Source organism: Pseudonaja textilis, chromosome 1, assembly GCF_049901715.1.
Source record: "Pseudonaja textilis isolate UNSWEBS1 chromosome 1, rPseTex1.2, whole genome shotgun sequence".
Taxonomy (NCBI): domain Eukaryota; kingdom Metazoa; phylum Chordata; class Lepidosauria; order Squamata; family Elapidae; genus Pseudonaja; species Pseudonaja textilis.
The window spans coordinates 211378551-211406377 of NC_141990.1; the positions used below are offsets into that span (position 1 = coordinate 211378551).

At 37.9% G+C, this 27827-nt stretch overlaps 1 protein-coding gene across 2 annotated transcripts in view; it reads left to right on the forward strand.

Annotated features, from left to right (window-relative positions):
- ESYT3 (extended synaptotagmin 3) overlaps positions 1 to 27827 on the forward strand; it is a 45567-nt gene that overhangs the window by 15018 nt on the left and 2722 nt on the right. Inside the window, exons 5-20 of one of the 2 annotated variants that reach the window (XR_015740809.1) lie at positions 5103 to 5169; positions 5281 to 5370; positions 7878 to 7933; positions 9893 to 10013; positions 10867 to 11040; positions 12163 to 12245; positions 13446 to 13494; positions 15049 to 15138; positions 15453 to 15515; positions 16395 to 16463; positions 17279 to 17344; positions 20247 to 20333; positions 21734 to 21883; positions 24132 to 24613; positions 25955 to 26053; positions 27440 to 27509. Coding sequence is in view for 1 of the 2 variants with exons in the window: in XM_087920368.1 (XP_087776494.1) it covers positions 5103 to 5169; positions 5281 to 5370; positions 7878 to 7933; positions 9893 to 10013; positions 10867 to 11040; positions 12163 to 12245; positions 13446 to 13494; positions 15049 to 15138; positions 15453 to 15515; positions 16395 to 16463; positions 17279 to 17344; positions 20247 to 20333; positions 21734 to 21883; positions 24132 to 24613; positions 25955 to 26053; positions 27378 to 27509 (1878 nt within the window). In the remaining variant the exon portion in view is untranslated. Of the gene's footprint in view, positions 1 to 5102; positions 5170 to 5280; positions 5371 to 7877; positions 7934 to 9892; positions 10014 to 10866; positions 11041 to 12162; positions 12246 to 13445; positions 13495 to 15048; positions 15139 to 15452; positions 15516 to 16394; positions 16464 to 17278; positions 17345 to 20246; positions 20334 to 21733; positions 21884 to 24131; positions 24614 to 25954; positions 26054 to 27377; positions 27510 to 27827 lie in introns of both variants that reach the window. The other variant, XM_087920368.1, reaches the window with a different exon arrangement.

Genomic DNA, 27827 nt, shown 5'->3' on the forward strand with positions numbered 1-27827 from the left:
AGTTTAGACTGGTGTTTCTCTAAATGTCCACCATGCAAACAAATGAATAAAGATGAATATTTGCTTCAAATGGAGAAACTTAGGTTGAGACCATCCAGGAAGGATAATGATCGCAGGCTATATTTATAGGAAAAAAACCCTGATTGGATGCCTGCAGTTTGTTCAACATAGTCTATATTTAGCAGAGAATATGCATCTGATTAAACCAAGATGTCATGAATATCTTGAAACAAAAACAGAATCATTGAAAAATATCTTAGGTATGGTATTCACTATGAACATAGCAAAAATTGGTACTTCTGATGTGAAAAGTTTATTGGGTTCTGTCTAGAAATAGAATAATGATTGGGCACGTAATTATTAGTAAATAGTAATATAGTAGCGGACAATCCCATTTCCCTTTAACATTTCGGAATGTAAGAATCTCTGATATTGTATGTTTATGTCTTTGGGTGCCTTGAGTATATAAAAGCATTGAACTCAATAAAGCCATGTTTAGCTAAGTATTGCCTGAATACTTTTGAACCTCCTCTTTATAACATGCATTGTTAAAATACTTCAGGAGAGTAATATATTTAGCTGTAGGAGAAAGCTGGGTTAGCACTGGATAGCTACAGTATTTCTCTTCTGGCTCCTTTTATGAAAAGGTCATATGGGTGTTTTCCCACTTAAGAGTTTGAGTGAGGAGGTAGTTTTCCATTGTAAATAGACCTGTCTTGTTTGACAGGAATCCACAATCCTGCATGATTCACAGAGAGATGCCTAGTCGAGGGGGAAGGATTCAAAACCAGCTCATCTAGTTAGGTATCCCGGAGGACACGTTGATTGGGAGTATGTGCTGAGTTCTTCCTCCGCTTCTGAGAAAAAAGGTGGAGCTATTCAAATCTTCAAGCCACCTTCTTATGCACCGTCCACATTGCTTCCTTGACTCATTGCTGTTTTAGTTCCTTCCTATCTCCTGTCAGGGAGATGAAGTGCATGTTGCTAATATGAAAATATGGGGGCGACATGACAAACATCAGCATCCTCTTAGAGCAGCATTATAGGTTGTTGTTTTTTCATTATTTATGGTACTTTATCGCATTGCAATACTTGCTTATCTTAAATAGTTTAGATTATTAGACCGGCAAGTGCAATATTTATAGCTACCTACACTATATACTTGAGTGTGTTGTCACCTATAACTGGCTTTCTATTTGGTTTGCATAATCTCTAAATATTGCCTTGTTCAAATATTTGTGAAAAGTGCCTAAATATTTGTGGTGTTAACTCATTGAGTCACATTACATTTGGTGATCCACAAGTTATTATATGGCCACATGCCATATGTCCTTGTTCTTTGCATCGGTAATGTGATCTAATTCTCACTGCTTGAAGATGGAGAACTAACTTTAATGGCATTCAGCACAGCGGAATTTCCTTTTCATGCAGTCTTATGAAATAGGATGCATATTTGTTTTGTAGAACCTTTCCTAGAAGAGGTAGTACAGGGGAAAATCTTTTCTTTTGTACTGGGATGCACTTCTCCAAGCTTTTGGGTGTGGTTTTTGTAGGCTTGACCAAAGTTGCCACCAGATTGTGGTTTTTTTTTAATGGGAAAGAGAAAAATTTTAAATACATAGAGTAATACTAATAATTTTAATTTTAACAATTAAAATTATTTCGCATACAAATAACAGATATCTCATCTTTGGAAAAGAATTGAAAAAGTGGGAAGTTTTGCTGCCAAGATTTAAATTAGATGTCTCAGTTGAAAGTAGAGTACTATCTAGAACAGTGGTCACCAACCAGTGGGCCGGGGACCACTGGTGGTCCATGAGAAAATTTTGGTGGTCCACAGAGAAATGTCACCCCCAAAGCAACTAATCCAGGCTGTGTGGTAACACAAGGCTGCGCTGCCCATATGGCCTGCAGGAACACAAGGCTTGTGTTGCTTGCACTGCGAACAACACAAAGTAGTGAGGAGAGGGGGGAAGGACAGGGGGGAACTTGCTCCATGCGCCTGGCCTGGCCACCGGGCTGCTTCTTTCTGCTTCTTTCTTCTTCTGCTTTTGGTTGCATGCAAGAAAAGCAGCAAGAGTCTTTCTTTCTCTCCCCCAAACTCCGCCAAAAATGAGTCTTTGGAACCCTGCAAAGCATCCTGCTCCAAGAGGTGCGCCGGTGCAACAAATCTCACAAAGACTCATTTCTGGTGGAGTTTGGGGGAGAGAAAGAAAGACTTCTGCTGCTTCTGCTGCTTTCCTTGCATGAAGCCGAAGGTCTCTCTCTCTCTCTCTCTCTCTCTCTCCCCCTGAGAACGGAGCTGGAGATGGTATCCTGTGATCCCAAATAAAGAATGATAGATTGGTAGGAAAACGGGGTTGGGAATTTTCCTGCAGATATTTGGGGGAATTTTCCCAGGGTCTCTGGTCCACGGGATTTAAAATTATGAGTTTGGTGGCCCCTGAAGTCTAAAAGGTTGGCGACCCCTCATCTAGAATTCCTGTATATTTGCCTACTTTCTTATAGTTGCCGTTACTCAGAATTCTTGAAATCTCCTTTCTTGGATTAAGTGTTAACTGTTAATAAAAACATTAAACTTAATTAAACATCCCTTTCCCCCACCTTACTCATTCTTTGGCTACTGGCTTCTTTTAGCCACCCAATCAAAGGCCAAGGAAAGGTTTATTTAATTATTTAAGACAATTTGTGTGGCCACCCACTCACTCTCAGTGACTCTGGCTGGCTTACAAAAATAAAAACCCGATATACAAAACAAAGAAAAACTATAACCTGTGGTAACACTTGATGGGTTCCATCCTACTCTGGGTTTCCCGGGACTTCAGGGCCTTGTGAAAGAATGTCAAAGTGAGGGCCAATCTAATCTCCTCATGAATGAGCCACCATGGAGAAAGCTTTTGACCTTCTTCTGGGTCCCACCATATGGTCTCTCCTTAAGAGTGATAACAATACGGACTTAAGTAGAGCTTTTTACACACTAGAAGGCTACAGGAGTAGAATAAGCATGGTTAATGCAAAAACAGTTTGAAAGCAGAAATGTGACATCTATCAAACCTTTAGACAGCAGAAGGGATTACACAGGAAATGCATATTTATTTTAAACAGTTCCAAGATTTTGTGACATTAGGTCAACTAAATTTGACTTAGCTTCTATTTTGCAAATGCTTTCCATATTTCATTTTGACATGACAGTGCGTTACTAGCAAAGATTGAAAGTAAAACTGATGTGACCAGAAATAGCTCAGTACTTAGATCAAAACTTTTGAAGGGAACAGGCAAAGAACTGGAGGTAGGAAGCTGCTTATTTGAGCTACATTTTTGGCCAAACTATTTGGAATCATTCAATTGGACATTCCATTCCATTGGAAAAATTAAAATCTAAAGGAGATTTTTGGGCTTGGCTGTAAGGTAGTGTTATATTTATTACAATTTGTGTTTTTGGATTCCCAAATGTTCCTATTACACAAATTTAAAAGTTCACACTTGATAGTTATCTTGTTATCTCCACAAGGGAAGAACTGTTGTGTATGAAAGCTCATTACAATTGGGGTTTTTGTAACATGGAATTGGTAAGAAACAACATACTGGTGATTGATTGATTGATTATGCCACCTACCTTGCTATCCAAACAAATTAGTTGTGTTGCCTTCAAGCAGCAAGAATCGTATTGATCAACACTTACTGTTTAACTGCAATCAGTTGAAGTAATCAATATAAACTTATGTGCATTCATTCTTAATGTTACAAACAGTTTAAAGATTTGAAACTTTGGTTAACCAGTGAGTGACCTTTCTTAAGTATTTTAGGTGTGAACTGCTATTCCTGTTACAAATTCTCTGCAAAATTTATTGAGAGGCTAAGGAGCAGGAATAGGAGTTATAATTTGCAGAATTTCATATTATTTCATATTATTAAGCAATGTTAATCTTATTCCAATGTAAATACTTTAACCTGAATAAACATTATGGTATTTATATGTAGTAGAAAAATACCGTGTTTCTCACAAAATAAGGCCGGGCCTTTTTTTTTTTTTTGTGACCCCCGAAAAACGGCTAGGCCATTTTTTCAGGGGTGACTTAATTTCCACCCCAACCTAGAGCAGCCCATACGCACGTACCTCACCGCGAGGCCACTTCTATCGGCTGATGAAAGCTCCCTGAAGGCAGAGTCCCCAGCTGCTTCGGGGCGTGGCGTGGCTGCCCGTGTCCCCTTGCCTTTAGGCAGTCTCTTTTGGATGATGGAAGCTCCCCAAGTGCAGTCACCAGCCACTTTGATTGGCCGGTAGAAGCGGCCTCGGGTCGAGCTTACACATACACTCCCCTCACCGTGAGGCCGCTTCTATCGGCTGACAAAAGCTTCCCAAAGGCAGAGTCCCCAGCCACTTCAGGGTGGACTGCGCCTTTAGGCAGTCTCTTTTGGGCGATGTCCCCTCCCCTTTAGGCAGTCTCTTTCGGGCGATGGAAGCTCCCCAAGTGCAGTCACCAGCCACTTCAATCTGCCGATAGAAGTGGCCTCGTGGTGAGGGAATGTGTGTGTGCGCTCGCCCCGAGGCCGCTTCTACCGGCCGATCAAAGTGGCTGGTGACTGCACTTGGGGAACTTTCATCGCCCGAAAGAGACTGCCTAAAGGGGAGGGGACATGGGCAGCCACGCCACGCCACGCCCTGAAGCGGCTGGGGACTCTGCCTTCAGGGAGCTTCTATTGGCTATCGGGGTATTCTAGCCTAGGCTACCTGCAGGGCACTCCTAAAGGCAAGTTTTTTCCCCCCCCACCTCCGCCCTTCCCCCCCATTTCTCTTCACTTCATGTAGTTCTAACGAATGATGTGAGAAACGGCAGGGAAACGCATGGTTAAATAGGCCTAAATTTGGGGGGCGGGGCTTAATTTCACCTCATGCCTAGAAATCATGCTGGGCCTTCCTATTGGGGGAGGCCGTATTGTTGAAGAAACAATATCTTTTTAATCAGAGTTTTGTCTTCATCTGATACTATTACAATATAAGAAATTCCTTTAAAATGATAAGAAAAGACTGAACGTTTTGTCTTTTAATTTGTTCTTTATTTTTTTTAATTAATATCCTGCTAATTGTAATATTTTTTCAGTTATATAGGGGATTGTGAAATTCACATGGAAATCTCCAAGCTTAAAGTAGGAGTGAAAGGGCTACAGGTAAGTACAGAACAACTTTATGAAGCATTTTTAGATATTTCCTTTATTTTCCTTCCTGGGAAAAAAACAATATTATTTCCTTCATTTTTTAATATTTTTTAATTTTTGCAGTTGTACGGAACATTACGAATAATTCTGGAGCCCCTTCTGACAGATATACCCTTTTTTGGAGCTGTAACCATGTTTTTTCTTCAGAAACCTGTAAGTCAATTCTAATACAGATAAACCATTATAGAAATAGGAGGACAGCTGTGTTAGTCTGTGGTGGCAGACTAACCAGGAGTCTGGTAGCACATTTTCCAACTAACAAATTTTATGAAAAGACCTCTAATTTGTAAGTCAAATTAACAACTTAGCACTCTTCATGTTTTGCCAATTTAGAAATAGTGTCCTTCCACATTAAGATTGCTGATGTACACATTGGTCAGTGTGTTTTATAATAAAATTGAGAATGTGCTTCTAAAATGTGGAAGATTATTTCTTCTTCCCAGACATCATTTTAAACAAAGAATACCAAACCAAACAGGAAGATGGGTTTAAAATATGCCAGCATTTTACTATTCAAATATAATAGTATTCAATAAGTTCAGTGAATTTAACTCCAAATATTTCACTGTAGCTTTTCAAGAAAGTACCCTCCATGATAGCTCATCGATAGAAATAAAACCACGAAAACTTTAAGGAATAAAATTGGCACAATTTAGAATATTACGCAACCCTTATTATGCAACCGTAAAATGAAACTAGTTAAAAGTAATTAACCCAACTTTTAATAGTAGTAGTAAAGATTTATATTCAGGATAATTTTCAAGCACCAAATGGGCTTTCGAGACCCATCTAAATAAATGAACATTAAACCAACCACATGTTTCTTCAGCATGAGTTTCACAGATCTGAAACCATTTCCAAAAGGACATGTGTGCTGCCAGGTTGCCTCAGGATGAAAATAAGTCATTTCAGGTGAGCTGCATTGCATTACCGCTGCCTCAGTCCATCCCTAACCTATTGAGAAAGCAACTTCTACCCCAGTTTTCTTACTTTTATTAAAGGAGATTTTGTTTTTCTCTATGTTGGTGAAAATAGTGTAGACCAATTTATCTAATGAGTGTATTTCATTCCATCTTACACAACTTCTACTCTTAATGGTTAGTGCCTTCCCCAAGTCCCTGGACTATGTCTTCAAGGTTGAAGGACCTTAAACAAAGTTCAGTAGCAAAAAATTTTTAATTTTTGTCCCTTCTTTCTTTTCTCCTCCCTCCCTCCCTCTTTCCTTCCCTCCCACCCAAATGATCAGTACACTGTCACAGTAAATTGCTATACCATTGTAAATTAATACTGTGGTATGGAAAGAAAATTGGTCTTAGGTACTTGAACAGTATTAGGTGAGGTCACAAAAGCCAACTAATCTGCAAATCTATCAGTAGTCTATTTTGATTAACATACAGCCTATGTACATAAGCACAGGATGATAAGAGGAAAGCATCACCCGAAACACTTTATTATCACACAAATATGCATAAGATCACAGCTTTCATATAGTGCCACTCTAACTTTTCGATTATTTTAAATCCTAGGGAAAAAAATAGTATTAGTTCAAAAGGTTCCTTTGGCTTAAGAATCTTCAGACTCCTCTCTGCCCCGTTGCACTAAAATTTCACAGCCTTGCATGTTCGGACACCATTTTTATCTATGTGCTGCATTTGTTTATTTATTTGTATTTATTGATTCAATTTCTACACCACCCAATTTATTTAAGTGACTTTGGGTGGTTTCAGCACTATAATAAAACCATATAAACACATGAATCAAACGCACTTCGAAAACAGAGTTAAAAACAAATTAAAGGAAAAACAAATTACAAGGAAAAACAAAAATCAGAGTTAAAATTCAGAAGGCTGAAGCATTGAAAGAGATGTTTTATTGTACAGGAGGATTCATTCATGGAAGAAGTCTCTGAACTCTTGGTAGTCATCTCCAACTGCATAGAGGAAGCAGGAGAGAAGGTCCCTGCATTGCTATGATAATTCAGCACTCAGAGTGCACTGTTATTCCTGAAACTAGCTATGTGAGTTCTGGCCAAGTATATACATCTGACAAACATGTGTTAAGTTTAGAACGTTGACATATGCCGATTGTCTCACCCCTTCATTGCAATGGCATGAGAAAAATCCAGTCAGTGTGACAGGCTCCAGTGAAGGAAATGAATCAAGGCCTTGATGATGCTTATTTATCTCCTTTGAACACAAATCATTCACGTACCTTCCTGCCCTGAGGCTGCCTTGCTAGGTGGTTAGTTTTCTTCCTCATGGAACTTGTAGCAGTAGCCAAAATGCCTTTTATAATGGATGGGTAATAGAAATGACCTCATAATTCCTCAAGGCTTGTTTGGTTGACAGTCTGAACTCTTTCAGAATGGCCACACAATACTCATGCTGAATTAAAATACCATAAGTATATCAGGTGAATGAAGTTGTCAACTGTTTGAATCATTTTATTGTTATAATTATGATTATTTTATTGTACTCAATATTCTTGACTTTTTCAATAGTATACTATATGCATCAAGAAAAGATTGCAGGTTCTTTTTCTGGTATCTCCAATAGGATCTCAATGGACCATGCATCTAATTTGATGTAAACTAGTTTAAATCAGCTCTATGTTCAGTTATTAACCTTGCACTTTTGCTGTTGCTTTAATTCTTATTACAGCACCTGGAAATCAATTGGGCGGGGCTAACAAACCTGTTGGATGCTCCAGGCATTAGGTAAGTGCTTCCTTCCAAATGAGCTGGGAATGATCTAAATGTTAAAGACCCAATTTCATCTAGTGGTTTATTTGCCGTCCTAGTTACAGGGAGATTGTGAGTTCTAGTCCTGCCTTAGATATGAAAAAACAGCTGGATAACTTTGGATAGTCATTCTCGGCCCAACCCACCTCATAGGATTGTTGTTGTCAGGGGGAGAAAGGTGTATTAAGAACGTTTACAACCTTGAATTATTTATAAACAATAATATCAAATAAATAAAATCTCAAATTGGAGATTAAACAAAAGAGGTGTTATATGACAGTTATATCAATTTTTTTAACAACCGGTTCTGTGGGTGTGGCTTAGTTGGTGGTAATGTGACTGGCTGGGCATGGCCAACTCAACATCACTCACATCTCCTCACCTGGCCTCTCATGACTGTGGAGATGCTGCAATAGTCGTAAGTGTGAAAAATGGTTATAAGTCACTTTTTTCAGTGCCATTGTAACTTTGAATGGTCACTCCACACAAGCAAAGTACCAGCAAAGGAGCGGAAAAAAACTCCAGAGAAGTTCCTGAGACAGGAAGTCTAGTCCTGCCAAGAATGTAATAAGGGTTAATGGAGAGGCAGTTTCTGTAAGCAACACCAGAATGTTTCCTTCCTGCCTTCCTTACAGGATTAGGCCAGTAATTTCTTCTAACAACCAGTTCTCCAAACTGCTTAGAATGTTAACAACCGGTTCTAGTGAATAGGTGCGAACCGGTAGAATCCCACCCCTGATTCATATGATAGGAATGGCTTATTGTGGGTAAGCACAGGGTCAATCAAACAGAACCTATGTCCTTCACAGACATTCCAACAAGTAGAGGCATAAAAACTGACCACACCACAAGCCTGCTGGTAAAATTCTTATAGATTCTTAATTTCTTTGTAATTCTAGTTAGAAACGTCAGAACCATTTGAACTACTTGGTTTCTAATGGGAGTTTGGCTTGCTTTGCTAATTTACCACACCTTGTGTCACCACAAAAGTAATGTCAATAGTAACTAAAGGAAATGGTCACGCCATAGGAAAATTCACTATTTGATTCTGTTGAGGTTTTGAAAATCTCAATGTTTGTTTTTGGGCTGCCTGCTAATAAAGATGTCTTTGAGTGTTTATGTTTCTTTGTATTGATTTTGGTTTGGTTATTTAAATGAAGGGCAAATATTGTTCTTACCCCACAAGAAGAGTTTTTGCTTCCCAAAAATAATTACCTGTGGATTTGGTGGGGTTAGGAGTTTGGTTTTACACTTACGGATAAGGAAAATAAAAGCTGTTGAAATAAAAGAACTTAACATGAGATGAGAGTGGATATAGATCTGGTATGCAGAAAGTCAGCTGGCAATATAACATCTGGGATTTGAAATCCACACCTCTTCAAGTTGCCAAGGTTGAGAAACACTTGTATAGTGGTTAAAGCACCAGCTTAGAATCCAGAACATTGAGTTCTAGTCCCACCTTTAGCACAAAGCCAGCTGGCTGATTGGTCCTCTGTCTTCTAGGAACAAGACAAGTACAAGTTACTTCTGAAAATCTTGCCAAGAAAACAGCAGGAACTTGTTCAGGCACTTGCTAGAGTCAAGTGTAACTTGAAGGGGTAATATAAGAGGCATAACTAGCTCAGGTTTATCTGCACATCAGTAAATAATCTGGTTTTCTATGTTTTTTTCAGCAGTCAATATATTTTGTCTTAAATGACTTACCTGTTTGTAACAAAGCATCCTAAACTCTCAGACTGAAAATAAACTTGAGCATGTACCCCTTCTACTCCCCACTGCCCTGCATTCCAAATCTCTTGACAGGTGACAGACTTTGGCAGTCCACTAAGATGGAGTCCACAAATAATACAAGAATCACAAACTCAATAGAGCAGCGTGACACACATATGACTCTTGCGGTTTGTTTTGAATTCAATGTCTCTCTTATTATTTCAGTTTATTGTCAGACTCGCTAATTCAAGATCTCATTGCTGCCCGATTGGTGTTGCCAAATAGACTCACAGTCCCATTGAAAAAGAACATGAATGTGGCTCAGTTGCGGTTTCCTATTCCACGTGTAAGTCTGGGGTCAGAGTTGCGCTTTGAAGACTTGTTAGTGAGGCACCTGGGTCAAAATATACAAAAAATCTTCTAAAGGATGAGGCTTTCTCTAACTTGTTCATTCTACACACCTGCAGTGTAGTGACATTTGACAGGGAGATTGCAAACATGCAAACATGCCCTATGCTTGTATTTGAATCACCACAGTGGGGAGAAAATTGTAAAGCAAAGTTTTATCTATTTGCCTTATCTAATAGTTGGTGTTTGCCTATTCATCTCTTTTCAATCTCTATCCAGAATATCACAAAACCTTAAAAAGTTTGAAAAAACTTCCTTTTGATTAAAAAAAACCCATCCTGATTTGAGGAGAATTTTTGAGCAGACAATGGCCTGGTGGAAATCAGTTCAGAATAAATGAAGCTCTATAAATACATAGTAGAGTTATAGCTAGTGCAGATTTATTTTGATAGATGATTTAAATTTACAAAAGATTGTAAAAAGGGGGCTTGTGTGTGTGTCCCATCCCATTCCCCCCAATCCATTTCACCAGAGAATCATCAAAAGCAAACTAATTGGCTTCTCTCTTTATCCATCATAATAAGAGGCACAAAGAAAGATCAGAGATTGATGAAAGGCTCATAATAAAAGCTAAATGCAAAATAACAACATAGATTCTTCTAATAGATTTAAATGTTCTACTGGCAAATCTCATTTAAGTTGAATTTAACTCATTTAATTTAAGCTTCTGTGGGTTGTGGTTAGAGACATCCCCCGTTTTCCTTAATGTTATGTTGATAATAGTATATACCAGAGAGATCCTCTGGGATAAAGATTCCATGTAATATTTAACAATTGTATTTTTTTTAAAGGGAGTCCTAAGAGTGCATCTTTTGGAAGCCGAAAATCTTGTCCAAAAAGACAACTTCCTTGGAGCAATTAGGGGCAAATCAGACCCTTATGCTCTCCTTCGTGTCGGCCTGGTACAACTCCGGAGCAAAACAATACAAAGAGACCTGAATCCAATCTGGAATGAAATGTTTGAGGTGATACTTCTCTTTGCCTATTTAGAAACAAAGTTTTGGGGATTATTTGCAATATATCCCACTTCCTAAATCTTATGTAGCAGGTTTGAGATGGTACATATCTCAGAGAGTGCAAGGGAGAAAAGGAGAAATAAAAAACCGAATTATTGTGGAAGTTGAGTCACATTACACTAGATCAGGTCCTAATGCTGAAACAGCTGGGTGGTTGTGTCTGGAGTTTTGCATATATTAGCAACAATTCTATATATGCATTCTCCAAATTAAGCCCCGCAGAATGTAGGGGAAGGGGTTTTTTTTTTCCCCTGGTAAGTGAATATAGGAGTACAAACTATCTTAATGTACCTTTGAAACTAAATGTGTTCTAAAAGAAGACTTTTTGTTTCTGTAAATAGTTTGACTAAGAAATCTAATCAAGTGATTGAGGAAACAGTATTTCAACAGGAATAGGCAACCAATTTTTTTTTTTAGTTATTCTGACTGCAGCTCCCAGAATCCCTGAATGTCAGCCATTTTGTTTCATGTCTAAGGGCGTTGTAGCCCTAAGCATCTAAAAGTCATTAAAATATATGTCTCGTTGCCAGCAACACACATGGATTAATTGCAAACTATTTTACAGGACCAAACAGTTTACCGGAATAATGGAAAACTAATTTACAAAAGGAAAAAAAACATTCTAAATATTGTCCACTTTGTCCTGTTGTATTTTAAAGAGAGTGAGAGAAAGGCTATTTGAAAGGCTTTTTCATGAAGCTCTCTTGAAAAAAGCGTTTCAGTTAAACCAGTATAATAAATTAAAGAATATTTGAAAGAGTTCTTTGTTGCTGTTGTTTCACCAAGAAGTCTGTTTATGCATTAGTGGTTCCTTTAATATTTTTTCTTATAATGAATTGAATTCTGTTTCGGAAAAAAACATTGCTCCTTATTACACCTCACCTCAATTTAATTGATTATAAAGAACATGAAGATAAATTTGATTCTTCCACCATTTTAGGTGTAAGACTTTTAATTTAATGTCCTACCCAGAAGAACTGAAACACTTTTTACCTTACGTAGTGGCATTTTTCAAAAAATAACTCCTAGCTGCTCTCTTTTATTACTTAATTTTTCTTTCATTCATTTCAGTTTGTTGTTCATGAGGTACCTGGCCAAGATCTAGAAGTTGATCTTTATGATGAAGATCCAGATAAAGATGATTTTTTGGGCAGGTCAGGAATACAGATTTCCTTTTTTATGTGTGCAATATTATACTGTGTCTTTTTCTACCATATGGCAACTTAGACCCAATGAAACTGGTATGGTCATTTCTGTGCATTCAGAAGCAGAGAACATTTCTGATTTTTGTATAACTGAATGCAGGTAGAGCAGGGGTGGGATTCAAAAATTTTAACAACTGGTTCTGTGGGCGTGGCTTAGGTGGTGGACATGGCTTGGTGGTCATGTTATTGGCAGGGTGTGGCCATCTCAATATCACTCACACTGAGGCATGCATCTCCTCGTCTGGCCTCTCATGACTGTGGGATGCTGCAACAGTTGTAAGTGTGAAAAACGGTCATAAGTCACTTTTTTCAGTGCCATTGTAACTTTGAATGGTCACTCCACACAAGCAAAGTACCAGCAAAGGAGGGGGAAAAAACTCCAGAGAAGTTCCTGAGACAGAAATTCTAGTCCTGCCAAGAATATAATAAGGGTTAACGGAGAGGCAGTTTCTGTAAGCAACACCAGAACGTTTCCTTCCTGCCTTCCTTACAGGATTAGGCCAGTAATTTCTTCTAACAACCAGTTCTCCAAACTGCTTAGAATGTTAACAACCGGTTCGAGCGAATAGGTGCGAACTGGTAGAATCCCACCCCTGAGGTAGTGTACTGCATGTCTGAATGATCCTGCTTCAAAAAAAGTCATCATAAAGAAGTATAATGTTGGGGATGAATTAGTTCCAGCTCATCTTTTGATTTACTGACCGTTACGAAAAAGCACAACTTTTGATATAAAAAAGATCTATTCCTCCAATGTGTGTTGTACAATCGCAAGAAGAATTATACATTTTATTTTTTAATGTACATATTGCATATTGAAGTTGAGCCTAAACAGTACTTTTTCATGTAACATTCTGCTCTAGAAAAAAGTCACTAAAATATCAGTTGGTTCTGGGTGTTTGTCACCCCAGATTGTTTTATTAGTAAATTAAGTTATTAGAATCTACAAGATTCTTTTGAAATTTGTTCACAGATTGGAAGCCAGAGTATTTCATGAAACTCCAGGATGCACTATAATTAAAAAAAAAAAATCACAGTTCAGTATAAGGCGCTATAAGTCTCCATAGCAGCATATGATAGCTATTCATTATGAAAACAAATACAGCTATCCCAAGGGATTTCCTTTGTGTGATTTCTTTTATTTTTTCACAGCTTGGTTATAAACCTTGTAGATGTGATGAAAGATAAAATTGTTGACGAGGTAAGTTTGGTTTTGGCTTAACATGTGTCACAGTAGTTTTTAAAAGGTGTGCCATATTTTATGAGTGGCTTATCAGCTATAAAAACATAGGGTTTTACTAAATGTTAACGTTAAGTAGGACTGTTGTTTTTTTTCCGAGGCATGTGAGTTCTCATTGCTGTTATGGGAAATTAAAAATGTTTGTATAGGCTGTGAAATAGGAGAGATTTTTTTTTGCAGAGTCTTATAATATCTCCACAGATTATTAGTTTTGTGGCAGCATTGGTTTTCAAGGGAAATTGCATTATACTGAAGTTTGTGGCACCACAAGTACCACATATATGTGTACAAGTATACAGATAAAACGGTGCGAGAATCATTGCACCATCAAGTAAATGAGTACACATGTAGTACAATGATTACTGATCTTATTTTGCTTCTTGAGAGACTAAATGGATCAACTGGACACTTAACATTTTGAGAGTATTTAAACGGAGAAGCAATTTGCTTTTGAGTAGAACATGGAAAGGGCCCAGATAGGTTGCACCTGTCAGCTCTTTGGAGTGGGACCAGATCAGATCACAGACTCCATAGGAATTCTACAACTATTCTTTATTGAGACAGGATACATACAATACAGGTAGTACTTGACTTACAATGGCTACTTAGCAACTATTTGAAGTTCTGGCTTCCAGCAAAAATGAACATTATAGACAATAAGTTTGCTTAATGACCATGGTGCTTTACAACTGCAGCGTTTGCTTTACAACTAAAGTGTCTGCTTTACAACCTGCCATATTTACTAAACACTACCACAGAAAAGGACATAAAATTGGGCAGAGTCATCTCTTGATCTGCTTAATGACCGGCACAGCTTACAACCATAATTCCAGCCTCAATTATGGGAGTAAATCAAGGATTATTTGTAACAGAATCTTATAGGCCTGATTGTACTTTATTGCTCCTCCCTCTTATGTCCCATTGAATCAGGAGAAGCCTCTCTATATCCCATCTTGTTTCCTAGAACCTCAGGAATGTGTTTCAGCCCCTTCTTGTCCTCTTCCTTTTAAGATCCCCAATTCTTAATGGCAGCTGACTTGGTTTTCAGGATAAATTAAACAGCATTGCAGGTTTTTGGGGTGAGCTGCAAACTGAGAAAACATTGTGTTGCGGGGGAGGGGACGTTGAAACAAGCCCCTTTCGTATAGTTGCCAGTTATACTGATGTGTCTAAAACATTGGCAGGACTCAAACTTGAGCAAAAGTTTCTAAAAAGGGTGGAGGACTATCTTTTCCTTTTGCAGCATGAAAATAATCTATTTGGCTACTGTCATTTATTGTAAATTAAATTCCATCTATTTTTCAAATTAGGGCTGATTGTGCTTCAGCAGTCACGGCTTTTCCTTTTTGAGGGAACAAATAGTTAAAAAGAAACTGGCTTTAAGATGTATCATCTCAAAGCAGATAAAACATCAAGATAAATGAGTTCCTCAATTTCTCCTTGAATATAGATCAACATAAAGATGCAATTAATGCGTATTTTTGGCACTGATGTGATTTCTTTCTTTTTGTGAAGTGGTTTCCCTTGAGCAAGATAACAAGTGGGCATGTCCACTTAAAGCTCGAGTGGTTTTCTCTGGTCACCAATCAAGAGAAACTTAGTGAGGTGAGTGCTTTGTGGGACTTGAGAAGAAATATATGCTGCAAAACAACTGAAAGAATTCAGAACAAAGAAATAGCCCAGTGTGTCTGCCCTCTTGTGTAATTTCTTCTGAGAGCTATGTTTAAAGCATCACTATAGCAAATACAGTTGCATTGATTGGGCAAGGATTGCATGCATTTCTATGGAGTTGGGGTACTATCACACCATTGGGTAATGTTTGTAGTATCCTCTGGTTATTAGGGGATGGAGGACGGCCTTGAAATATTTGTAGTGTTCACATTTATATATTAATTTTTTGTGGAATTATTTGTTTTTAGGGTAAGAATGGTCTTTCCACTGGAATCCTTATCGTGTATTTGGACAGTGCTTTAAACCTTCCTGTAAGTAAACCAAATAAATAACATTTCCACATATTCTCTGGCAACGCAAGCTTAAATATTTACAAGTTTAGTATGCTTGCTATTTGTACAAGATGTGGTTTGCAGTGACAAAGCACATCTATATAACTGACATGCCTTGCCTAGCCAAAATTGGATATAATGCATGACATATATGCCTATATGTTGTTGGAAGTTGGAAACAACGTTTAAAAAAACAAAGCAGACAATTAACGGTATCTGATTAGCAAGTCAAGGGAGATGAAAAAGACTGCAAAATATTATGAAGTGAACTGATTATATGATTTCTAAGATTTATATGTTTTTCAGAGATTCCCCCAGATGTTTATCACTCCCTGTATAAAATGACTGCTGTTAGTTGTATTTCAGCAACTTCAAGAAAGGCACACGTTGCCTATTTGGTCTACAATTTATTCAAGCGGTCTTGGATCTCCCAAGTTATTGGCATCAACCACTTGCTATTTTCAATAATCCAGAAGTTTAGCTTTCTTTCATTGGTAGAAAGACTTTTTCCCTACTAGATGCTTATCCATGCTAGTTTTTTCAAGCTGTCTTCTAAGATTCTCATTTCTGGCAACATTAGTACGCTTTTCATTCCTGATTAGTATTAGCCTGTCTTGGATTGTCCTTCAATTGATTTACTAATTTTGAAAACATATTAAGTTGAAAAAGGTGAAAATAAATTAAAAGCAGCAGACACTAGAACAGGACCATAACAATGCAAAGCCAATCAACCCACATAAAACAGATCAGATAGAAAATAGTCCTACAAAAATCCTTCTGGGGGGAAACAGTCCTCCGCTGTCATGTCATTTAATTTTCTGAAACTTCTTTTTCATTCAAAATCCTTTCCTAATGTAGAAAAATCAATTGGAATATTCCAACGGTGAGCATGTAACAAAGAAATACAGAAAAGACAGATATCTCAAGGTAAATTTCTCTGGTTTCTGAGTTGGTAATGAACTAAATACATTAAGGATTTGATAAATAGTAGAATTTTTTTTTAAAAAAAATAAGGGTACAAAGTGCAAAAATGACCAAAGTCATACTTAATGCCAAGAATTGTGCAAAGTGGGAATACAAGAGATTGGCTACATGAGTTACAATGGATATACTGTTTGGTACAGTATCAGGCAAGGATTTCAGTTCTGAGACCAGCCAACACACTGGCTGAAAAATCTATTCTCAGCAACTAGCTAGGCCAGGTTATGAGCATCCATCTGAACAGATGACCTACTTTCCTGCCATCATTGGTTAAGTGGAGGCTAATTCTCAACCCAGTTAAATTGGGTAGAGCTGTCAGTCTGCTTGCCTTCCTGTTTTGACCTTGAGCTAGATGGTCAAAACGGGCAAGTTGACCTCAGTTGCACCATAAATAGACTGGAGATCGGCCCAGCCTTTCCATTTCATACTACATATTTGAAATAAATGTAGTAAAGCACAGAGCACGTAGAAACAATGTTGAAACAAAGATTAGGCAATCTTTATTTACTTACTTGCATTCCTGCCTCCATTATTTTTATAAATAACTCAAGGCAGCAAACAAATCCAACATATATATGGGGTTGCCAAGTATAAATGCCGAATAACACGTATACTAAATTCTGATTCATGTTTAGGCTTCTAACCCTTCTTCCAATCTTTTTAAAACAATTGAGTAAATGTTATTTCTCTCTTTTAGTTCTCTTGTGAATGTTATCTTGTTATTAATACAGTCTTTTATTTCAAAATTGTAAACACGACAGAAGATAGAAAGAGAACCTTCTTCCTTTGTCCTGCTCACAGTGGGCAACAAAACTCACAAAAGCAAGGTAATGGACATCAACTTCTTTTTCATAAGGTAAAATAGAGTTTGAGGTAACTAAATTCTGAAATTTGTTTCAAAAATATCCAAAAACAGTTTTTTAAGATAAAAGAAAGGTTGGGGAACCCGAACAGCCCAATAGTCTAAGTAGCATGACCAAAACTGAGGAATACTGCAGGATGGAGATTTCCAAAGTTCAGGGCAACAGAAAACAACCCTTGATGCATATCACTGTTTGGCCCATTATGGAGTATAGTAGTATCTAGTCCTCACATGCTGAAGATAGAGTATTGTTTTAACCAATATCTCTATGTTGGGATCATTTTTTTAATCATGAAAAGCAAGAAAGATACTTCATAAATAAATAAAGTAATGCTTCTGCTCTGTTGCAAGTAATTTTGCAAGAAGAGATTGAATGAAGCCCTGAGAAACATACTGCTAGCATGGATTAAAGGAGTACACTTGCTATGGTTTTTTTTTTAAGCTCAATGTTTTCCAAATGGTGGAGCAAGGTGACATCTTGAGAGGTTTCTCTTTTGAACACAGATTACCAGACAATTGAATGCCTGAGGCTGCTTGACTGCATTTACATCTGCTGAGAAGTTTTGAAAAAGACCCTTCAAAAGTGCTCAGAGGATGCAAATGCAGCCACACAGGTCCTATTTAAAGCCCAAATATTTTTACTGATGTGAAAAGCAATAAAGAGAAGAGGGAAGAACTTGGTATTTGTTGAATCAAATACCGAATATATGAGCTGTAAAGAACCTGAATATAATGTCACTGCGCTGTATCAATACTACTGGATCTTACTCGGCAAATATTTGATCACCTTTCCCACAAGTGTGGTATTCATCTATAAAGAGATGTGGTACGCTTTTCTCAATGGTGCATTTTTTCAAACAGCAACTGGACTGTTTTTTTTCTTTGAGGAAGAAAAAGACCTTTTGCTTCTCGTCCAAGAAGCTTTATCAGTTCTTGGTAGAATGGTGGGGGTGATGGAAGGATCAGTTCTGACAGGATGTGGAGGGGGGTTTGTTGGAAAGATCATATTTCTTTGCAGTCATCTGGTCGTTAGCATTCTCCCTGAGAGCTCTTGAAGCCACTTCAGGAAGAGTACTAATGACCAGATGACTGCAAAGAAATATTGATAAAAATAGGAACCTCCCATCCTGTCAGAACTAATCCTTCAATTGGCCCCACCATCCTGCCAGGACCGATGAAGCTTCTTGGATGAGAAGCAAAATGCCATTTTCTTGTTCTTCCTCAATGAAAAACAGTCCACTTTCCATTTGAAAAAAAGCACCCTTTGAGACAGTTTATGACCTGGATGACTGAGAATGCTTTCCTTGAGCTCCATTTTGAGAGCTGCTGATACATCCAAGCACTAATGAATCCCTCCTTACTGAGGTCCTTGATTTTCCCCAGAAGACATGATGTTGAGATGGTAGACCGGGATCTGTGCCCCTATGCAGGAACAAGGTGATTGAAAATCCTGTCTTGATTGTATGCTGGGAGTAGATTATAACCAGTCTGTCAAAAGCTGAGCTGTTCTTTGGAAAGAGCTTTCGATGTAGTGAATTATCATTCCTAAAGGGGTGGAAAGGAGAACACCCTATTACTCCACTTTAAATTTAGGATTAATTGATCTGGTCTCAGGATCAACTGTGGCCTTGTTAATGGTTCATTTAAAATCTCTGGATGAGGAGCTAAATTCTTCCTGTTCCCTCAGGGTCAAAGTAAGTCACCATGCTCAGAGCGTCAGTTACAGAAGGACTACTCAATTGTCAGATTTCAGTATGAATATATAATACAGGTAGTCCTCAACTCACAACCACAATTGACTAAGCGAAACTAAGCAAAACATTCATTATTATGTGAGTTTGGGCCCATTTTATTATCTTTCATGCCACAGTTATTAAGTGAATCACTGCAGTTGTTAAGTTAATAAACACAGTTGTGAGGTAAATCTGGCCTCCCCATTGACTTTGCTTGTCAGAAGGTCACTAAAAAGGATCACATCATCTCTGGGACATTGCAACTGTCAAAAATATGAGTCAGAACTTTGATCACGTGACCATGCAGATGCTGCAACAATAAGCCATAAGTAGTTTTTTTCAGTGCCGTTGTAACTTCAAGTGGTCACTAAACAAACTGTTGTAAGTCAAACACTACCTGTATTGTATTGCAGAACTGCTAGATTAGTGATGGCTAACCTTTTTCTCGTCGTGTGCCAAAAGTATATACGTGTGTGTGCATGCACGTGACTGCACCCATAATGCAATGCATGCATGACCCCCCATCCCCTGTGCATGCGTGCATGATCCCTCTGTGCATGCCCTGACCCCCATGCATGCGCGGCAAATACCTGACAATCAACTGGGGGGGGGGGTGCCCGCACATGCACAGTGGTTCTGTTCCAGGCGACCTCTCACATGCCAGCAGAAATGGTTCTGTGTGCCACTTCTGGCATGCGTACCATAGGTTCGCCATCACGGTGCTAGATAGAAAACAATTCTTTGAAAAGCTCTGGTGAAAGAAAATGAACTGGCAGTCAGGGTGATTGATACATAAACTTTGAATCATGTCTCCTTTCGGTAATACAAATGGTGGCCTTCCAGATGTTGTTGAACTGCAATTCCCAGCATTCCTCCATATAGGCCGTGCTAGCAAAGACTCATAGAATTGTAGTTCAGTAAACCTTGGAAACCAAATGTTCCATCCTGCTAGAGAACATCTCTGTACACTTTGAACCAGGTCCCATTGAAGCCAGGGAAATTGAGCTGATTTGAATGCAGAATAGAGCAATTCTAATCCATTTCTAATTAGATGTATGCCTTTATGAACTGGATTGCAGTCTAAACCTCTTTGATGTAAGGTCCAGGTGTCAATTCTGGTTTCTTTTTCCACAGACTTGTAATTTCACTAAAGATCCTGCATGGAGGCAGGCCTTCACTTTCTTTGTTCATGGTGCCCCATCTCAGTCTCTTCATTTGGAGGTAAGTTTGTTTTCTTCTCTCCCTAATAATATTGGAGAACTGGGATTTATAGATATTACACTCATGTCCATCACTTGCAGTTATAGCAAGAGAGAAGGAGACTGCTGGGCTTTAGGGTGGAATTTTTTTTTTTTTTGTATCTGACCAAAATTCAAAATATTGCTTAGTGTATCTGGCAGCACCAGTGAATCTCAAAAGAACTGCTTCCAATGGATTGATTGGTTGACTGGTTATGTATTTATTTAATCTATGGGGATCAGTGCCCAGTAGAAAAAACATTTACTGAGTAATCATTTGTAGTGAAGTATTAAAAGATATACCTTAGTAATCCTATGACTGATTTGACAGGCTATTCCAAAATATGGACATTTTTATTTATTTATTTTATTTGGCAAGCAAGTATTAGATAACAGGTATAAGTATAAGCATGGTTATGAATTGATGAAATGGATACGAATAAAAAGAAACAATAGGACAGGGACAGTAGGCACGTTGGTGCACTTATGCACATTCATTTGCCCATTTTGTCTCCTCTTATTGTGGTTGTTTTTTTGTCTTGTTTTTGAAAAATATGCATGTTTGGAAATGTTTTTAATGAGTACATTTCCAGCCACTAAGACGGAGACACCCACGCCATATTCTGCAGCAGCAGTCCCAACCTTCCTGGTACCAGGGACAGGTTTTATGGGAAACAATTTTTCCACGGACTGGGAAGGAGATAGTTTCACTAACAACATAGATCGCACACATGTACACATGAAGCTTCATTTGCTTGCCCGCTGCTTGCACAACCCAGTTTCTAACAGGCCATGGACCGGTACCAGATAGGGACTCCTACTCTACAGGACCTATTGCAAATCTGGGTCACCTATGAAAACATCAGTCCATTTTACAAATAGCCCACACTTGTATTATGTATTATCAAGTACAGAATTGGAATTACTTTTGTGAAAATCAAGGATGCTGCCTTGATTTGCAGCATCTAAAGTACCATGTTGCACTATGGCCCACCCCTGTCTTATTGGGGGAATATTAATTAGTCTTGTTTTTGAAGTTTTTCTTCCAGTGCTTTATATTGACCAAATGAGCTGTTAAGTTAGCTTTGAATTCTTTGATAGGTTTCTACCCTTATTATTAGAGCATTCCTACCACAACCATTAGCTTTTCTTCATCCATTACGAAAGTTAATGTAGTCATTTCCCATAAAGAGGTTTAAATGGTCCCATTAATTGGTGAATTTCCTTTCAATATATCTTGTCTCAGTGCTCCCCTGCGAAATGAAGAAATTGCTGCTGGTTCGCATAATGGCGGTGTACGTAATCTGAAAAGGGAAGGTTTAAATCACTGCCAAGAGTCACTTGTCTTGCTCATTTATACTGCCTCTGTTTTCCTTGTTCTAGATCAAAGATAAAGAGAAGGAGAATGCCCTTGGGACTTTGGTGATTTCTCTTGCTCGCTTATTGAAGAACCCTGAGATGACACTTGAACAAAATTTTCAACTGGATCATTCTGGTGTGGACAGTTCTATTAAGCTGAAAATTGTGCTGAGAGTAAGCTTAGCTTTCTTCTATTTGCTTTTCTCCCGCCCCTCACCCCATTGTAATTCTTCCTGTTCTTGTGGGAAATTTTTCTGTGTGTCCATGAAATTAATATTTTTTCCTGTGAAATAAGAGATGGTGGTGGCCTTATCGTCTGATTTAATATACTAATAATTTGACTAGATATTTCTCCTAAGTATAATGAGTCTTGGAGAATATAATGAAACCAAACTTACATCATATAATTTGTATTATCCATGCCAAATGGATTATGAATTTTAATGCTTCAAAGGTATCTCTTGATCTTGCCTCTTTATATAAATGTAACACTATATAGGTGGAGTATTTGTTCACAACTAGGATCGCATGTTAGCGGTTGGTAGTACTTCCCTGGGTCTAATAGAACACTTTCCATCTGAAGTTATTTTAGTAACTGATATTAGTTTTACAAGCAAACAGTGATTCTGAATAAATTTATAGTAATTTTGATTGAAAGCAGATTTTTCTGAACCTTGGCTTAATTAGAGATTGATGCAATTGCTGCATGAATTCCTACGTGCAAGAATGTTTGTACACTAAATGTACGTTGGGGACTTTGATTTATATGTTAGGGTTTACCATGAGCAAAGTAGGCTAAACTACAGTATGACCTAGAGAGCTCTATTTTCTTCTAAAGTGCAAGGTTCGAATGTTTATTGGTGTTTGCATTCCTTCCAAGGATGTCATTCCTTTCTATTGCTAATAAATACATATTAATTCTATAAATAAATGGACGGGTTTGAGAAGTAGAAAAAATTAAAGGAACACTTGAGCTTCCTATATCCTCACCCCATTAATATTTTAAAGACTAAATTACTGCATGTCTGAAATTATAACCCTAAAAGGGCACCCTAAATCTATTGACATCCAGAGCCCATAAAGATGATCATTAGGGCCATCTTAGTGATAAAGCAGAATAGTTGGCTGCAGAGCTTCTAAGATGTTTGTGGAAAACAGTTTTTTTTAAACCAGGTGAATGATTAATTTAAAAAATAAATTTCTTATTGGATTTTGAAAAAAACAGCTAGGAAGTTTAGGAACAGAAATCTCATGGATTTTCAAAAGAATAATCTTAGGTGGATATGTGATACATAACATTTCCAACATACGATTTGCATAATTTCCCAAGTGGGCAATTAAGTGGAAATTGGTTTGAAGCCAACAACACATATACACCTGGGTTCAAATTGTTTCTGGGTTTATTTGTATGCTACAAATTATACAACAGTTTACATTTATCTTGCTTTCATTCTTAATAAAACAATTCCTGTTGTTGCTAATAAAATTCATAAATGGGAAGGATTCTGGCTACAACAGTTTCTACCAAAATAGAAGAGTTCCTTGTATCAATACTGAATCAAGGCAAAATTCTCTGTAAAAATATCTGATGAAATAATTAAGTATTGACATCCTTTGCAAGCAAATATCGGCCTGAAGACTTACTGTAAGCATTGATATTCCACTAAAATAATTTAAAAAACCAATGAAAAGCTATGTAAATAATATATAAGATTAAACAGTAATGGTGTGCTATGTAGACAACTGTAGCCTTTGTACAAGTGCAGCAGTGAGAGTGAATGACAAGAATGTTAAGCTGTAAACACAGCACATGCTACAGTATATTTCATAGTCGCATGTTGGACATAGGAATCCTGTGATTTTTTCAGTCATTGTGTTCACTGGAGAGGTGATACCTCCGCTTTTCCAGAATCAGCAGCTAAAGGCCTTCCACTTCTTAGCTAAATTGACCAGGATGTGATTAGACAAAATTCTGCCTTTAGACAAGGATGTGCAGTTTTTTCAGGCTGAAAAATCTTGGTCCTTGAATGGGTTTTCTGGCTGGTTTAAACAGTGGATATTTGTTATGTTTGGATGTCCTGTTGCTATTTTATGTTGTTTATACTTTAGCTTATTGTTTTTAATTTTGTTTTTAATTGTTAGCCACCCAAAGTCATGCATTTGAGATGGGTGGCAATACTGAATGAATGAATGAATGAATGAATGAATGAATGAGGTCCATAATGCAATATATTCATTAGGCCAAGTCACAAACTACGTGTTATTTATAATTGACACAATTGCTTCCTATAGATTTAGTAATTCTTGCATTTTCTCACACTCAGCATTAACAATTTGGTAGCAGTTTTGATGCAGTTCTAATTGTGTCTGGTTTGTTTAAATAAACAATATGATCATGCCTAGCTTCCTTTGTCTGCCTTAGGCCCTGCACATAGAGGTACCTGATTCAGAAAACACCAATAATGGGGCTAATGCCTTCAAACCAGTTCCTGCTTCAGCCCCGGAACAGAATGAGGACCAAAACAAGGCACAGCTGCCACCACCACCTCCTCCTCCCCCTCCTCCTCCACCACCACCGCCACCAGTAGAACTGCCCAAGGCAGTCCAAGGGAACAAAGAATCTGATGTTCCTGAATGCAAAAATGACAACGTGGGCAGTAATGCTAAACCTAATGGAAATGAGAAGTTGTCAGAGCCCATTGTCATAGAAGCAATTGCTGGAATCAATGAGCAAGGAGTTACAGGTGGATTGAACCCCAAGTGCTTGACACTTCCAGAGACCACTCGAGTGCCCCCAACATTGCCAGCTCTGCAGAGACTCCAGATTGCCCCCAGCCTTGCCTCTCTAGGCACGGAAGCCTCTTCAATCATGGATATAACTTGCAGCAATCTGAACCTCAATAAGTAAGTCAGACTGGGTATTTTATTTCACAATTGTATTTGGTAACACAAAACTGGCCTACCTAGCCCAAGTACTTACTTCACTCCTTCCTTAATCATTTATAGTATTGAAAATAGGTAGGGTGAACTCCATGTTTGTGGTTAAATTGTAGATGTGCATTATAGAAAAAATGAGGTTCGTAATTAGGTCAACTCAAAGTCTCACATGGAAGGGCTTGCATTTCTTAATATCTGGGTTTTGGCTAGAGTACAACTGGACAACCTTTTGTTGATAGAGGCCATACATTATGGTTTTTATGAGGAAAGAGCTGCAATGGGTGAAGTTACGATATATAGTGATTGGGAGTTTATATATACATGGAAGGAGCTGGTGTTTTGCTTGTGTTCTCTGGGAAATAAGTCTTTTATTATAATTTTCAGGTATTTCCCACCTGAGAATTAGGGAAATGTAATAGTGCATTGGAAGAAGGGCTTCAAGAATCAGATTGCTTATTTCAGGAAGGCATCTGGATAAAGATTATTTTATAATTCAAGTTATGATTCAGTATAAGAGAATATAGACAGAATAATTAATATAGAACTATAAGAAAATAGTTCCTCTAGAACAGTTGGGCTATAATTTCTATCATTACAATCCAACAATGCCCATCTGGTTGGGGATCAACTCAAAGTCTCTAGGAAGTAAGTAGTTCATCAAATGTGGAGTGCATTAGGCTACAGAAATACAATAGTTTCTTCAGGACTGGTGTCATAGTTATATGCATCCTATATGCATCCTTACAATCAAACCATAAATAAGATTAAAAGAGCAAAACTAACAATGACCAGCAATATGTATAGTTAAATATTCCTATGCTGAGGAATCATGACCCATATATCGTTAAGAAAGCACAAATCCCTTTCAAATCATCTTCTCTTTCAAAGGCCTGTTGAAATATCCAGGTCAACTGCTTTTCCTAATCCCAGAAATATATATACTTCTGTGACTAACAATTTTTCTTTTAATACCAGTATTAATTTGATTTTGGAATATACTGAAACCCACCAGAGAAAAAAATGAACTGCTATGATTATCAAAAAATATATATCTTAGTTGAAATACAGAATGCTTTCTTTGGGGAATGATTTAAAGACAGTTTGGTTTTTGTACCATAAAATGCACAAGCATCTCTTTCTTTTCTCTTTCTGATTTTATTTTTATTTTTTTCCTATTTATAATATCAAACAACAAAAAAGTTTAACTCTTCTATGGGATTAAGACTTGAAGTTTGGCTTTGAAGCAAGCAGGAAGTAGCCGTCTGCTTCAGTCACAAACTTCCTTTAATTAAGCCAATTACCTTGCAGCGGGACACTTTCTGATGGAAGGTCTATGGGAGAGATTCATATCACTGTCCGGTATGCTTTCTTAAGGCAATCCCTCATTGTGTTGGTCAACTCATGCAGGTACAGTAATTTTTAGCAATCTATCTCTGTTTATGTTCTAAGAGAAATACTATTCTTTTTAATATTTGGATTACTTTTATCATATCTTGGGTGTAATGGAAATTATTTTACTTTAATCTTTGCTTAATGGAATGAATATGTGCATAGCAGTTTCTTCCTCCAAATTTTCTAGATTGCAGGATTCAATCAGCGTTTGCAACTATTGTTGGCTGAACGTATTGTTGTTATTTAAATTTATACGGTGCTCAATTCCCAACAATTCCTGGCCATTTAAAAATAATTTAGAACATGAAAAACAAAACATGAAAAACAGCATCAATGAAATTGGTAAAGATGGCAGAAAAATAAAGCAGGTATAAAGCAAAGAAAGTAACCTGGGTTAAAAGGAGGCTTCAGTCATCCCCATCAAAGGCTTGAGCGAAGAGCCAAGTCTTCCAGGCCCTTTGAAACACCAACAAGGGGGGCATTTAGATCCTGGGAGAACTTCAGTCCAGAGGTTCTCTGTACAGTGACAGAGAAGGTGCACTTTCAGGCATAGCATAATTGAAAGATGCTGGGATGCACCCATCCTGCAAGATCAAATTGTCTGGGCAAATATTATGGGAGACAAATGGTCCTTCATGTGACCAGCCCCATGCCCTATAGGGCTTTATAAGTAACAAGCAGTACCTTAGATTGTACCTAAAAGCAAATGTCAACCAACAGATATCATGCAGGCATAACTGCATTCTGGTCCAGTTGAAGCTTGCAGGTGTCTTCAGCATGTAATTGCATACCAGTGATGGTATTCTACTGGTTCGGCCTGGTTCAGCCAAAGCGATATCTCTGATGATCATCTGTGAGTGTTCGCTCCGCTGGTGTGCCCTCCCACTGGCCCCGGCTCCATAACCTTTATTTTCGGCTTTTCAACCTCAGCTACTTTGCATGGCACAGCCGATTGCTGAGCATCAGCTGTTTTACACACAGGGCTCGTAGCAGATGAGTTGCAAACGCTGCACATGCACAAAGCGCACCCTCACACCGAACTGGTAGGAAAAAGTTTTGAAACCCACCACTGTTACATATATATACCCAGTGAAGAATTCTTCCAAATTGGGTTCCTGATCGTTCAGAGAATTACAAGTGCTAGACCTTTTATATATTTCACTTCAATCCAGCTCAATCTTAGTAGTAATTCTATCCTAAGAATTGCCTCTAGGTTTTTGTTGTTGCTGCTGCGGTTGTTCAGATTCAAGAAAAAAGATATTAACCTGCCTGAATCTTTTCTTCAGAAGTTTTTCTTAGTCTGTTGATTGTAAATATACTACCATTTTCTCCCCATAAGAAATTTAGTGCAATGCTCTCGGCATGGAGCATATCCATATGTTCGCATCTACTTGCTCCCAGACAAAAGATGGATAACCCGAAGAAAAACTACTGTGAAGAAAAGAACACTGAATCCTCGGTACGATGAGAAGTAAGTAAATGCTGCATTAACATTGCTTCCTGCTGAGGCCTAGATGTTGCACCTGATATCCCCATAATCCTCATGAAAAACATGCAATATTCATTAGGTGGTGTAATTACAACTCAGTTTAAGTTTTACTTTATTGTTAGGGTCACAGCTTTTCTCTAGTACTATTTTCAAAACATCCAGTCCTGGGTACAACATGAAGCAATCTGAGGTTTTTAATATCACCCATGTTTCTTGGATGCAAAAAAGATTTGGAATGACCTATTACCTTTCCACTTGAGAAAGAAAGATCACTAACTAGAGATTGTGCAGTAACTAAGT